We start from the raw sequence: 15,788 nt of genomic DNA, 5'->3' as shown, positions 1-15,788 counted from the left end.
AGTATGAGTCTGACATCAGCTTGTTGATGCCCCCTTGTGTCCAAATAGAGCAAAGGCCACTGAATTCTTATTCTTTTTTTTTGAGACAGACTCTTACTCTGTCACCCTGGGTAGAATGCCAGGGAGTCATAGCTCATAGCAACCTCAAAACCCCTGGGCTCAGCTTGGCGCCTGTGCCTCAAGTGGCTAAGGTGGCAGGTTCAAATCCAGCCCGGGCCTGCCAAAACAACAATGACGGCTGCAAACAAAAAATAGCCAGGCCCTGTGGCGGGTGCCTGTGGTCCCAGCTACTTGGGAGGCTGAGGCAGGAGACTCGCTTGAGCCCAGGAGTTGGAGGTTGCTGTGAGCTGTGATGCCACAGCACTCTACCCAGGGGGATAGCTTGAGGCTCTGTCTCAAAAAAACAAACAAATAAACAAAAAAAACCCTGGGCTCAAGTGATCCTCTTCCTCAGCATCCCGAGTATCTGGGACTACAGGCACCTACCACAGCGCTCAGCTAGTTTTTCTATTTTTAGTAGAGACAAGATTTCGCTCTTGCTCAGGCTGGTCTCAAATTCCAGAGCTCAAGGGATCCATCCATCTCAGCCTCCTAGAGTGCTAGGATTATAGGCATGAGCCACCATACCTGGTCTGGGCTTTCATTCTAATAACCAAACCACCGGACCATGAAAACAATGGAGAAAAGTGAACGAAGGACCTTCTCCCCTTCTCTAATAGAAAGTAAACAGGAAAATAGAATTTCCCTAAAACCTTAGACAGAAATTGTTCCCTTGATATTCCTGAGGGGTGTGTTTTAAAAAATAGACCAAGTGTGAAGCAAGTGCAGTGGCTCAAGCCTGTGATCTCAGCCACTTTTGAAGCTAAAACAGAAGGATCACTTGAGGCCCAGGAATTCAAGACTAACGTAGACAACACAGTAAGAGTGTATCTCTAAAAAAATTAAAAAAATTAATTGGGTGTGGTGATGTGCCCCTGTAGTCCCAGCTACTTGGAAGGCTGAGGCAGGAGGATCATTTGAGCCTAGCAGCTTAAGGCTGCAGTGAGTTATGATCAATGCCACTGTACTCTAGCCAGGATAGGGCAAGACTCTATTTCTAAAGGAAAAAAATAAAAAAGAGAGATGTCAAGTGAATTTCCCACAAGCAATGACACTTGAGGGCATCAGGAAATTCTCAGGAGACACCACAGTCTACACCACCCCAGACTCTTCCAGTGGCTGGGTGCTGGCCACATCTGAGTGGTATGATCACTGGTGAGACAGTGGACTTTGAAAGGGGAGATGTATCCAGGTCCAGTGAGGAAAGTGGAATTGGACTTTTTCTTTCTGAGTCAAAATAGAGGTTTCAAGGGGGCTCACAGGTTGAATTCAGTGGAAAGACAGGTGTTATGTGACTTTCTAGGCACTTTGCAAAATTTAATTAGTTCACAACATGGAAGACCAAGAGATTTCACACAAAACTCTAAATCTTTTGTTAAAGATTCACAAAATATTACGGAGCATACATCTCCACAGGACAAGTCAGGAGGAGCTGGGTAGAGGGGGCTTCTCTTTACTCACCCACATTCTCCACTGCTCCCCAACACTGAGGCTGGGTGTCAGTTGTCACACATCAACTCACTCATGGGACTATTCTTAAGTAAAGATACACAGACTGAGAGGGTGATGATTCAAGAAAAATGGGAGAGATTTCTATGTTTAGCTCTCCTGCAATGAGATGGACTCAGTGAGCTTTACGCATTCACATGGCCTGCAGGGCCCCTGAGGCACATAAAGCCTTTATGCTCATCTTAAGGACTGTCAAAAATGTCAACTGTTCAACATGTGCTGCATTTGCCAGCAGCTCTTGGGGTCGATTGCCAGAGGCCAGGGGAAACTCAAGTGAGCTCCGCTGTAAGGAGTGACACAAACTCAGTGCTAACACAAAACAGGAGAGGATGAAGAGGAGTGGGGAGGAAGGGCTGCAGGTGGTGGGTGTGGCTACGCTGCCATTTGTGTTGGGGGATCCCAAAACTGTCTGACACTACAGAATATGCTAATGAGAAACTGTGGCTAGAATGCGATAAATGGTCTAAAGAATAAATAGGGCAAATCTTCACAACCAACTTCTCCTGGGAATGGGGCCTGCAGCTCAGACAGCAATCCCACTGTGGGCAGGACCAGCAATAGAGGTGGGCTATGTACCATACAAGCCTGGGGGGCATGGCACAGAATGCTCAGATGTCCTAGGTAGGTACATTTATGATGACCATGTTCTAGTAGGTCAGGGCCATGCTCTAGCAGGATCAATACATTATGACAATTTTCTGACCCATGAGGACAGGGTACCTACCTCTAATTTACAGGAAGTTGTCATAGAGTGGTGACCCCAGACTATGGTTTGGCTAAGGCAGGCTACTTCATTTGCATCTTGTGTTTCTTCTACTGGCTCTGTGATGAATGTTTCTATATGGTACAATAAACATAACACCCTGCTCCACTGACACTGTATTCACAGCTGGGAGTCTAGGCAGTGTCCGCTGGGACAAATGCAGTTTGCACAGACATGAGAATGTCAGGGTGGCTGCTGCAACTGGCAGTCTGGGCCTTGTTTCAAAGAGGCGTTAAGAGGTTTATTATATAGGACAGTGGCCTTCATGGGATAATGGAAGACACCGAAGGCCTCCAGTACTGAGGACACATTTAACCAAGCAGCTATTCAGGGCAGTCAACAGGACAAATGACCCCTTTCCTGTTCTTAGAACTTTGATTTCAGAGTTAGATCAAGGACTGATAAGAACAGTTCAGAGGCAATAGCACAAATGGCCCGATTTTACAGAGCACACTTCTTTGGGGTAGGATTCTGTAGGCCTCACACTCACCTCCAACATCCGGGACCGGCGGATAGTGATGTGAGTGACATGAGGGGAGGCAGAGCTGGTTTCCACAAGCCCCAGTTTCTCTTTCTCCCTGGTAACCATGTTTCGGAACAGGAGAACTCTCTGAAAAGCGCAAAGGTGGGACCAGAAACAGGGTCAACGACAGAGGAATCCATAAAAACACTCTACAAAGTTACAGAAATTTAAGTCCCATGACATCCAACCAGAGTGGGGTGCTTGGATTTGTGGCACTGCTGAGAAGAGTAAACGTTTCCCAAACTTAAGGGAATTAGAAACATAGCTGAATACATGCTAAGGAAGAAACGTTCCAGAAAGAGTCCAGCTAGGAATAGTTCAGGAGAAAATCATTCTCCTCCTCTAGTCAATAATCCACTGTAAAAACCTGGCACTGGAACAAGTTACACAGGCTACTTTATATAGCTGTGCCTGCTTTAAAGGAAATCAATATCATGAATCTACACAACAAAAATGGTTCAAAGGTAATTTTTCTCACTGTCAGAAATTTTAAAAATGATCCTACAGTATAAAGGTCCCTGACCTTTTTATCTGCTTTCTCTGTGGCCTCAGGCCCGTCACAGACCCACCACTAATACTTCTCAATTATTGCTGAGAAGAACCCCTCTTTTTCTTTTTTTAAATTATTTTTTATTAAATCATAACTTTGTACATTGATGCATTTATGGGGTTCAGGGTATTACTTCAATATACAATGTGAAATGCTTACATTGAACTAAGTAACACATTCATCACAATTCCTTCTTTTTCTTAAGACTCTGATGAGTCTCCTTAAGAAAGCAAGACCCTTTGCCCATCCTGGGTTTGAAAATCCCACCTTAATTGCGCTCAAATAAAGTCAGCCAAATGAATACATAAATCTAACTTTTTTTGTTTGTTTGAGAAAGAGTCTCACTTCATCACCCTGGGTAGAGTGCCATGGCTTCATAGTTCACAACAACCTCAAACTCTTGGGTTCAAGTGAATCTCTTGCCTCAGCCGCCCAAGTAGCTGGGACTATACACACCCACCACAATGCCCAGGTATTTTTTAGAGATGGGGTCTCATTCTTGCTCAGGTTGGTCTCAAACCCCTGAGCTCATGCAATCCATCCACCACAGCCTCCCAGAGTGCTAGGATTACAGGTGTGAGCCACTGCGCCCAGCCCTTTTTTTTTTTTTAATGGGAATCTCCTCCATAGTCCAGAGTTTTATTAAATATAAATATGTACAGTAACAGTAATAACAACAGTAGAAACAGGGGTAACTATACATGGGGGCAGTCCTAGTGCACTTTCATTTACTCATAACAGAAAAAGCGATTGCCAGTGGCATCCTAAGAAGAGGGGCGATATTCCGTTGAGGAACTATGGTTTGGTGAAGCACCTCAAGGTGACTGGTTTACAGAGAAACAAGGACCCAAATACTCTGAATAGTACCAAAAGCTCTGGGGGTTCCAGGGTCACATGCAAGGGAAGGGGTCACATGCAAAGGAGGCTGGTGCTATGAACGCTCCAATGCTCCCTTCTACAGGAGGGTTGCCTCAGGACTTTCGCAAACAGGTACTTAAGTCTTGTGGGGCTCTGTGGAGGGTAACACAACTGCCTCCTGTGACCCCAAATAATTAGCATGATCACCTGAGCAAGGAGTGCTACTTTGTAGAGCATGAGGCAGAATAGGAGATTCACATCTGGGTCAATCTAGAGTGGAATGGGGACAGCAGAAGACAAGAAGCACAACTATAGAGACAGAGGTGATGACAGAGAGCCTGGACAGATAAGGATCACTATCCCCACATTGCAACTGAGGAAACTGACTTGCCCAGGGTCACAAAGCTAGTAGGCAAAGGGGCCAGAATCAAATCTTGATCCCATGCACAGACTAGCACGCTACACAGCCCCTGCTCTACTCACACCACTTAGGCCTTCTAAGCTGAAACAAGTAGAGGCCTCAAGTGCCGGGTAGGGGTGTCATAAATCAAAGGGTAAAAGCAATGTAATAGAACGTAGAGAATGGGACAGGCCACGGCGAGGCTTTTAAAGTAAGGCATCTAAGCCACTTGCTAGAAATGAGATCAAAAACAAGGGAGAGATGCAGATGGCAGACATTCCTCCTGTGTGTGTCAACAAGAATATTTCAGTAGTCTGCATGGCCAAGGCGGGTAGATTACCTGAGCTCAGGAGTTTGAGACCAGGCTAAGCAAGTGCCTGCAGTTCCAGCTATTTTGGAGGCTAAGGCAAGAGAATCACTTGAGCCTGAGAATTGTAGGTGGCTGTGAGCTATGACACCATGGCACTCTACCAAGGGAGACAAAGTGAGACTGCCTCAAAAAAACAAAAACAAAAAAAGAACCAAGAATATTTCAGCAGCAGAGGGCAACACATACATCACTTGTGATGGGAGGAGACAAGAGGAGAGCCCTGAACACTCTGAACACACCAGGTCTCAAACACTCCCCTAAGGACCTGCTGGTTCTATCACAGAGAGGAGGACAGTGGCTAGGAGACAAAAAAGGCCCTATTTTCCCAAGGAAGGAAATTTTATGAGCCAAGAACGAACAGCCTGGCTGCCAATCTTAAGCAATATTCCCCAAAGAAAAACGATGAAGACTGGCATATAGCCTGGACTCACAAGTCATTTCAGTTAATCTCAGTGGTTTCCAAAGTTTCTTATACACAGCACCCCTAGTGTCTCAGTAATTTTTTTCATGGCATTCCTAGGCCAAAAGAAATCCCTCACGGTTCTGTTTCCTAGGTAGTGAGGTTCTAACAACTTTGAGTATGTACATCCTAACAACTTACTTAATATCTGTGTTTTACAAATGCACATACACTGAAATATAAAATACTTTTGCTTCATTCTTAAAACTCAGCTTTGCAAATATAACATTACTGAAAAGAACACAGTGCAATCAAACACTGAAACTATGAACTACCTTTAACTAGTAGTTGGCATAGTGTCTTCACTATGTTCCTCTCAAATATGTGAAATACCGAGGCAGCACCAGGCGCCCCAGCACCTATCTGTGAACTGCAGATAGAGAGAGTGTAGGCTCCAGACCACGTCATGGGAATAGTGTGGTCAAAAGCTGAATTCAGACTCTCCGGTCCAAAACAAGATGTGCATTTATTTTATTTTTTTGATTTATTTAATCTTTTTATTTTGAGACAGAGTTTCACTCTATCACCCTGCATAGAGTGCTATGGCGTCGTAACTCAACCTCAAACTTCTAAGCTCAAGTGATCTTTTACCTCAGCCTCCCGAGTAGCTGGAACTACAGGCGTACATCAAGCATGGCTAACTTTTCTATTTTTAGTACAGATGGGGTCTTGCTTTTGCTAAGGCTGGTCTTGAATTCCTGAGGTCAGGTAAACCATCCACCTGGAGTCTCAGAGTGCTAGGATTACAGGCGTGAGCCACAGGCCTAAGATGTGCAATTTAAATCAGATACCACTAAACCAGGTGAAGCCCAGGAGAAGAAGAGCTGTAGACTACTGCAACTGAGAACTACTAGTTGGAGAAGCTAAGAATGCTTGGACAACAGAAGACTCAGAAGGCAAACAGGAGCTGACTACAGGTCTCAGAAGATTTATTTCACAGATTAGAGATACCACTTTGGGGGGCTGTCAAAGGACCAAAGGGTAGAGGTTACATGGAAGTAGATCAGTGTAAGATGAGGAAGAACATCCCATCATTTGGAAAAGAAAAGGCATAGAAGGGCCTACTCTGCCGAGTATTTCCATGTGAAGCCGGGTCAGGGCTATTGCACTCTAGAAGGGCAGGGTTGACCAAGTGATCCTCACAGGGTCTTTTCATTCCTAAGAGTCTGTCAGACAGCCACATCACCACTTACGAGGAGAGAATAGCTACTGTAAGCATTAAAGTCAAGGTCAAAACAACATCAGAGAGCAGTGAGGATTGTGTATCTCTAAAAATGATATTTAATTTACAGAAATGTGATTTATGCTCTTTTAACAAAATGTTTATTTTATAAAAAAACAAAGAAAATATAATATAAGCAGCATTGTCGTGGCATCTGATAAGACACTTCTGGAGTGCCTGCCGCATCTTCCCACATGTACTAGATGCCCCTGCCACAGCACCTGACCCTTCCCAAGTCCCTTGTGTCCCTGGGGATGTGACACCACGCCCTCTTGGTTTCCCTCCTTCCTCTATTCCTCCTTCTCTCCTCATATAGGCCCTTTGGGTAATGGGTCCCGCAGGGCTCTTGGACTTCTCACTCCATCAGGTTCCCTGACTGCCTTACCAACATCCATGAGACATGGGTGCTATCCCCACATAGAGCCCATCCTCTGCCCCAAGCTCTAGGCCTGTAGGTGCTACCTCCTTAACCCCCTCCCCCTTTTTTTGTTTCTGAGACAGAGTCTCACTTTGTTGCTCTGGGTAGAGTGCCGTAGCATCACAGCTCACAGCAACCTCAAACGCTTGGGTATGAGTGATCCTTCTGCCTCGGCCTCCCAAGTAGGTAGGACTACAGGCACCTGCCACAGTACCTGGTCATTTTTTTTTTTTTTAGAGACAGGGTCTCACTGTTGCTTAGGCTGATCTCAAACTCCTAAGCTCAAGCAATCCATCCGCTTCAGCCTCTCAGAATGCTAGGGTGGCATGAGCCACCCTGCCCGGCCCCCTTACCTCCTTAACCCTTTTACTGCAGAAGGCTCGGAAATGAAACGGTCCTATAGGCATTGTGTACACCAAAGGAACATCTTGTTTGAATGTCTATAGGCTCTGTTTGCAGTCAAACGTTAAAAATGTCAACCAGGTTATTTTTCTTACTCCCACGGCCCCACCTAGTCTAGGTCAGCTTGCTTTAATGGGCTCTGCTACTAGCCAGTCCTCCACACTGCAGCCAGAAGGATCTTCCTAAAGCAGTGGTTCTCAACCTTTGTAATGCCGCAATGAATTTTCATTGTTAAAAAGGGGTCATGACCTACAGGTTGAGAACCACTGTCCTAAAGTATGAGACTCTGACCAGAAGCCTCCTAAGCTTAAGACCCTCCAATGGTTTAGGATAGAGTCCAAGCTGCCAGCCTAGGTTTCTGAGGCCCTTCTGGTTCTGACTCCTGCAAACTCCCTTTCTGCCTTTCTCAACTCCATCCACACTCTCTAGTTGTATGTCTGGCTCTGCTACAGTACTCATTCTCCCTCACTCAGGCCTTTCAGCACTGTCTGCTTCTTCCTGTGGAGCCCTCTCCGACCCCCTTCCCCTCACTCCAGCTGGGTCAGGCCTGCTCCATGCCTGGGCCTTCACAGCATCCATCCTGCTCTACACTGTCTTCCCCAGCCTGGTAGCCCCAGTGCTAGTGTGACACACAGAGTAAGATCAAACTCTGTCTGCTGGATGAGTGATCTCATTCTGTCATTTCCAATTGCTATAATCAAGATGGAAAGTCAGGAACCATGTGGTGGAACAGAAAGACACACCAGGAGCCCAGGCCTGAGTGCAACTCACATTTTTGTGAGGAATGACATGAGGGATATACTGCAGGATCAACTGTGCCCGTTTTCTGTCCTTGTCAAGTTCTTGGAAGAGCACACTAGGTTTGAGATCCCTGAAGAAGAAAGACACAGGTTTGGGATAATTAAAACAAAACCCCTATGCTTTGGTGCAGGGTTGGCAAGCTACAGAATGTGAGCCGAATCTAACCTGCTGCCTATTTTTGTAAAGTTTGGCGGGAATACAACCTTACTCATTCATATTCATGTTTGTACTGATGTCTTGTGGCTGCTTTTGCGCTATGATAGCAGAGCTGAGTAGCTGCAACAGAGATGTCTGCTCTGCAAAGCCTAAAACCATCTAGTCTTTACCAGAGAAGAATTTGCCAGTTTCTGCTTGAATGCCACAGCTTCAACAATTGCATAAGAGTTGACATATCACTGATGAAAATGCTGACATGTTCTTCTGTTTAGCTGTTGTAGAAGGATTTCCTTACCCTAGTCTCCGAAAAACTTAAAAGCCGTTTTTACCCTGGTAATTCTGATAAAAACTACCACTTAACTTGGCTAGGCTGAAAGACCTACTCTTCCCAGCCTGGATAAGGAAGATCTGCTAAAGGTAATCTGATTTTGTCGCCATTAATTACCTCTAATCATATCTGGTGTAAACATCTCTTAACAGAAGAAACTCAGGTATCATCAGAAGCATCCTGACAGGTATTTCATAGGAACAGCAGCTCTTGCACACAGATGAATAAATAAAATGAAGTAGAGGGAAGAAATCCTCTCCACCCTACAACACAGGCACTGGGCCCTCAGGCAACTCTGCTGTGGGCAGCAGGACAGGGCAGCAGCTTCCACAAAGCCCCTCCCCACCCCTGGTGCTCACTTTCGCAGCCAGTGGTCCTCAGGGGCAAAGCGTCGTCGACAGTCCCGCTCATAGAGCACCATCAGCCACCCGTGGACAGACTGGAATAGCTCCAGGGTCTCGCCCTTGGCAGTCTCTGTGGGGCAAACAAATGGTATAGTTTCACTCAGAAAGAGGAGTCAGAGCCAGAGAGGACTTGGAGTACAGCACTTGTTTTTCATGGTCATCAACTCCTTGATTCCCTCCACTCAGAATTTCCTGTGGAACCAGAGCAATGAAGAGGCACTCTGGGTATGCACTAAGTGTCTGCAGGGCCTGAGGAGCTCGTAGATACCTCCATTCACGTTGCCTGCCACCAGTATGTCATGCAGAGGACATTCCTTTTTAATCTAAGGAGCTTTGCACTGAACAATTGGGGACACCTCAGGAGGGACTAGTGTGAATTGGCACATGTTTTATCTTCATGGAGATCAACTTGAAGAATCAAAAGGAGATTCAGGGCAAAATTAATCATCATTAATAATCCCTGACACATACATGCAAATCCTGAAGGATGCCTGGAAGAGCGAGGCTTCGTCATACTACTATCTCAAGAGGTCACAGAGAGTAAAGAAATAAAACTTCCAATTATGTGAATAAATGTGTATCTTCTATTAACTTTAATAGACAATAAACAGCCAATGCTATAGGCTCCTTGACCTCCCTGGATATAGCATCAATCAAATAATGGCAGACACCTTTACCTTACCTACAATTCCATCCCAGATCATCTTAAACACAAAGGAGTTCAGAAAAGAGGAGATGGTGACCAGCTCTTCCAGTTTGAATGAAATTTGTTCTTCATAAACTTCAATGTCATCAAGGATCCTAAATCGGACAGAAAATTATTTAGCACATTCCACTGAGAAAAGAAAGAAAAAAAAGAGACCTGCATTGCTTAACAGACAATGTAAACAAGATTAAGAAATACACTCTCTCTTTTAGATACAGATAAAAATGATAATGAGGTCTAGGATTTGCTTCAAATTAATCTAGGAGAGGACAGAAGGTGGGAGTTTAGATGAAGCAAAACTGGCTGTGAGCTGGGAACTAATAAAGCTGGTGATGGGGATATGAGGGTTCTATATATTATTCTTTGCACTTTGTATTATTTTTAAATGTCTGTAGTAAAAATTTTAAAAAGTATAATTAAGAAAAAAAGTGGTTTTATGCTATATTTTTCTTATAAGGATTTAACTGTGATACTTCCCTAATTCATGCCTGAATTGATGCCTTACTCACGCCTGAATATAAAGGAATCTTGCCCAAGAGTATGTTTGTTGAAAAAAACTGTGAAATCCTACTCCACATCTAGGACAGACACTAGTGATATCTGGGAGGTACTTTGTTAAGTGTTTGTGAATGAGCAAATAAATATTTGATAGGGTATATGAATAAATGGACCATTTAAGATACAGCTCTAACTGGAAACTTCCTAAAACTGTTCCTTGCACTAGAACACTACTCAGCCTTGGCTCCCTCTCCCCCTGGGGGGGTTAAGGGTGTCTTCCTGCTCTCACCCCAGCTGCTCAGTTAGCCCCTTTCTCTCTGTGATTCTCACCCAATCTCCCACCCACATGTCCTTGATCCTCTCCTGCTAATGTCTTCTAGCCTGAACATAATTGCCTGAGGTCCATTTTATCTTATAATTCTTTGCCAACCTTTTGGGAAAAAGTGAAATTTTAAAAGAATAGCAAATACATAAGTAGACACAATATAAGCTTAAAAAACAAAGGAACTGGGGGCCGTGCCTGTGGCTTGAAGGAGTAGGGCGCTGGTCCCATATACCAGAGGTGGTGGGTTCAAACCCGGCCCTGGCCAAAAAACAAAACAAAACCAAAAAAAAAACAAAGGAATTGGATGGGACTAACATTTGGTTAATTTCCCACTTCTGTGCCAGGCATTGTACTAATTATTTGGCATTCCTTTTCTCATTTACTGTCAGACTGATAATATTATCTCCATTTTGATAGGAAAGCTGAGACTCAGAGTTAAGCTCAGGGTCAGCCTGATAATAATAACAGCAATTACTGAGTCCCTCCACTGTGCCGGTACTATGCTAAGCACTTTGCATTAATTATCTCTTTTAATCCCTGAAAGGTAGGTGCTGTTGTTACTCCCAGTTACAAAAGGAAAAATTGAACCTCAGAGAGGCTGAATCCCTTGATCCCTTGTGCTGGAGTCTCAGGAAGTGGTTCATCATTTATGATAGACACCAAGTGACACTTGATAGATGGTCCTGGGAATTTTTCAGGAATCTGCTTAGCACAGTGAGTAAATGGCTGAGCTGTGATTTGAACCCATCTCCAGGAGACCCCAGTGCACACACTCAGAGGTGCTGGCCCAGCTCCCCAGAAAGGACAGGAACCAATAATTGCTGAATCTGTGGCATGCCACCTACTTTGTAAATGTTTTCTTGCCTAATTTTTATAATGTCCCTCCACACAGGTCCAAATGTATGTAGTAATCATGTCAGCAATTACTTCCTTATTGAAACTGTAATTTGGTCTCTAAATTTTAGGAAAGGGATTCAGCCCCACAGTGGTTAACCTACGTGATCAGGTGCCGGGAACAGTCACAGAACAGCATTAGCATGGCCAAGAGCTGCTTGGACTCCTCGGTGTCATTGTTCAGGCATTCCAGGAAGAGCTTTAACCCTCCTTGGGGCCCCAGCTCACAGATGAAGGCCCACAGTTTGGGCAGCAGGTCATCAAGGTAAGTGAGACCTAGAAAAGGATAGAGAAACCCAAGCTTCAGGCAGGGGCTCCATCTGGCCTCTTACTTCTCCTACCAGTGGGAAAAACAAAAACACTTGAACATTTGATGTGCCTGAGAAGGCAGTATTGTCAATAAAAGCACGATCACCTTGAGAATAACAATAACAGCACTAACATTTACTGGATCCTTAGTCTGTGCCCAATACCATTCTCAGTACTGTGCATGTACTGTCTCCTTTCTCTGCTTTGTGAAGCCCAATGTCAACTTTATTAAGTGAGGAAACTAAAGCAGAGGTTAAATAAATGAACACAAATCACACATCCCATAAGGGTCAGAGCCAAGAACAGAACTCAAGACTGCCTGACTTAATATCTATGTTTTCAGTCAGGGATCTGTACATTTTTCTGAAAAGGGCCAAAGAGTAAATATTTTTATGCAGTATGGGTCAGATGGTTTCTGCTATTAAAGTAAATTGAATTTAACAGAGTTTAAATGAGCAAAAAACAATTCACAACTCCAGCAGCCCTCAGAGCCAAATGAGGTTCAGAGAGCTCTTTTGGTTAGCATCCCGGCCAAGCAACATTTATGAAATAAACAGAAGTGAGCTACAGAGATGGCAGGATTGCTAGCTCAGGTGTCCAACCTGTGACCCCAGGCCTCATGCTGATTTTATGAGGCCTTTTTTTTTTTTTTTTTTTTCTCATCTGTGGTGTCAGATATTGAGATAAGTATGTAGGGACCTTTCTTTCTTTTTTTTTTTTTTGACTAATCAGCTTTTGTCAGTATTTGTATATTTATTGTGTGGCCCAAGATAACTCTTACTCTTCCAATGTGCAGCAGAAAAGGAAAAAGGTTGGACACCCCTGGGCCACTACAGCTTAGCATCAGCCTCATTTGAAGAGGTTTGACCAGAAAGCAGCCTGTGCTGCTGTGACTGGCTGAGACTTCAGCTATTTGCTACAAAAGTACTTAACACTCCTAAGTTAGGCTTTCAGTTAGTTTATATGCTAAGTTAGGTGGCAGTTTCTCATGTAAGGAATCAAAACAGGGAGGCACTCTCAGGGCGAATTTAATTTAACACAGTCACAACTATTCCATGCTACCACTGGGGCACAAAAGCTGCCACAGAAAGTCTGTCAAAAAACATGTCTGGCTGTGTTGCAATAAAACTTTGTTTATAAAAATGAGTGGGCTGGATCTGGTGCACAAGCAGTGGTTTTAAACCATCTTGCAGGCTCACCACACTTAGCCACGCCTTCCTCTCACCCACAATTATTCTACCTATTTTAAAAATGGGATCGTGAGGAACAACTCGCAGAGATGCTCTGAAACATCATACAAAAACTGAACCTCGGGGAAGCAAAGGTAAAACAGAGGATGTGCTAATTCTGCTTCCTGATGGCCACAAGGCTACATCACTGTTATACCTTAAGTCTAATAAGAAGTCTGGATCTGAAATTCCATGTGCCAATGAATATACAATAAGGTGTGCTCCTCAGAAAAGCAGAGTCATCTTATATTTGAGCTTTTATAATACTTCTCATTTTTGTAGGGCACTCTACGAATTACTCAGTTTTGATAAAAAGACCTATTTGGGGAAGATCTATTAGCCTAGAGTGGGAGTGGCAGGGAACTCAGTCAGTGCTACTTATGGATGCTCAGAAGGTGACCTGAAGAAATTCTAAAGGGACAATGACTTAGTAATTATTCCTAAAGTCTGATCTCATATTTTCAAGGTTATAAGGATATGGTTATAAAGAAACCTTTTAAAAAACTATAGTATCTTGATGTGCTTGGTGGTTATGCAGATGCTCAGGTCATAACAGGTCTTTATACTGTCCATTTTATACACACCAAAGAATGCAGAAATCTCACAATTTAAAAACAGGTTAAAAAAAAAAAGAAAGCAAGTATGGGCAGTGTCTATGGCTCAAAGGAGTAGGGCACTGGGCCTATATACCGGGGGTGGCAGGTTCAAACCTGGCCCCTGGCCCTGGCCAAAAACTGCAAAAAAAAAAAAAAAAAGAAAGAAAGAAACCAAGTAAGTGATTACATTGCAGAGATCAAAAGCTTCTATAGGACAAAAGAAGAAAAAGAGCTATCCTCCTGTTACGTGAACGGGATTCCTAGCGTAGATGAAAATACTCAGTATCATACGCTGCTTCAGCAAGGGCTACATTGTGAGTGATTCTGACATAAATGAAGACGCTGTGCCCAGCAGAGTTGTGTCAAAGGACCAGCGATGGCTCCAGTGCTGTCAGGAGGAACAGGAACAGGAACAAAGACACTTTATAAATTGTGGGACTAGAAAATCAACACTACTTCTATAACAAATATGTTATTTTCTACAACTGAAGATATGTAGAGCTAAACTAATAGATTGAATATCATCATATGTATGCTTCAGACCAGTTTATCTTCATCCCTAAATGTGTCTTTTCAAGTTGGCTAAAAAACTTACTTTTGGATTTTTCTCATTTGGGAGAAAACAGTATCAATGGGAAGGCACTTATAAAGCTGGACATAGGCTGTAACCTCAAAATCCTCTCCTTCAATACACTTCCCAATCCTTAAGGTGCTGGAGGCCCCATGTACGATCTTGCCCTTCGTTCCTCCCTCTGCTCTCTCTTTAGGAACCAGTCTGAGGCCCAGGCTTTATACTCCATCCTCAGCTGATGCTCCAGAGTGTCTTTAAAGGCCTGCCGGATACCTTCACCTGCATTCCCTGCAGGCACCTTGCACTGTCACAGCCATGACACACAGATTCCCCACACACCCCACCCCTAGCTGGTTTTCTCCAGCTCAGGACGTGGTACCACCATCCACAGAGGTGACTGGGCCAAAAATCTAGTATCATCTTTGATACATTTGGCCCTCACACCCTCAATTCAATCTGTCAGTAAGATTGTATCTCTAAAACACACCCAAATCCTCCTGCTTCAATCTCCATCACTACTACCAGGCTGGTAACTCAACCAAGAATGAATTTTGCTGCCCAGGAGGCATTTGGCCATGTTTGGCTGCTGCAAGTAGGTGAGAAGGCACCTCTATGAGGAGGCGGCAGGGATGCTAAACATCCTGCAATGCACAAGACAGCCCCTACCACAGAGACTCATCTGGCCCAAGATGTTATTGGTGCTAAGGCTAATAAACCCTGCACTAGTCTAAGGAAGCCAAAATCATCTCTCACCACATTTACGTTATAGAGCCCATTGTTATATTAAATCTGCTTTATATTTAATCTGTTATATTAAAGCTGCTTACCACTGGTCTCCACATTAGAATGTAACCACCTTGAGAACAGAGACCATGGCTGTCTTGTTCACCTCTGTGTATCCCCAGTGCCTGACATACAGGTGCTCTATAAATATTTGAAGAATGGATAAACAAGTGTGAAAGTGAGATGCTGTGATGTATGATTTTTAAAAATGTACAATGCAGCAGAGTAGGTCTTAATCTTCTACACAGTGAGCAGCTTTCATGGTTTACAAAGACCTTTTGTACTCGTCACCTATTCATACCAATAGCTCCTGTGCTGCAACTTAAAAGCCCGTGATGCCCAATTCGACGTTCACAGAGGGGACTTTCTTCTCTGCTCAGCTGAAATAGAAAATGTTGGGCATAGGGCATATCCTCCTGAGGGGATATGTAGTATTACGCAGTCAATAAAAACGAGGTTTCTAAAAGATTTTTTTGTTGTTGTTGTTGAGACAGAGTCTTAAGCTGTCCCCTTGGGTAGAGTGCTATGGCTTCACTGCTCATAGCAACCTCCAACTCCTGGGCTCAAGCGAGTCTCCTGTCTCAGCCTCCCAAGTAGCTGGGACCACAGGCGCC

General features: G+C 44.0%; 1 protein-coding gene across 4 annotated transcripts in view; it reads right to left on the bottom strand.

The window, feature by feature from the left end:
- Window positions 1-15,788, bottom strand: part of UBE3B (ubiquitin protein ligase E3B) — a 62,992-nt gene that overhangs the window by 16,787 nt on the left and 30,417 nt on the right. For all 4 annotated transcript variants that reach the window (XM_023513251.1, XM_023513252.1, XM_023513253.1 and 1 more), the window contains 5 exons: window positions 11,791-11,962; window positions 9,946-10,064; window positions 9,219-9,333; window positions 8,346-8,445; window positions 2,862-2,981 (listed from right to left, as the gene is read on the bottom strand). In XM_023513251.1, the coding sequence (XP_023369019.1) occupies window positions 2,862-2,981; window positions 8,346-8,445; window positions 9,219-9,333; window positions 9,946-10,064; window positions 11,791-11,962 (626 nt within the window). The remainder of the gene's footprint in view (window positions 1-2,861; window positions 2,982-8,345; window positions 8,446-9,218; window positions 9,334-9,945; window positions 10,065-11,790; window positions 11,963-15,788) is intronic.

Source organism: Otolemur garnettii, unplaced genomic scaffold (assembly GCF_000181295.1).
Source record: "Otolemur garnettii isolate 467f Iridium unplaced genomic scaffold, OtoGar3 scaffold00038, whole genome shotgun sequence".
NCBI lineage: Eukaryota > Metazoa > Chordata > Mammalia > Primates > Galagidae > Otolemur > Otolemur garnettii.
The sequence above is the reverse complement of the archived record's forward strand: the minus strand, read 5'-3'. Positions and strand labels throughout refer to the sequence as shown.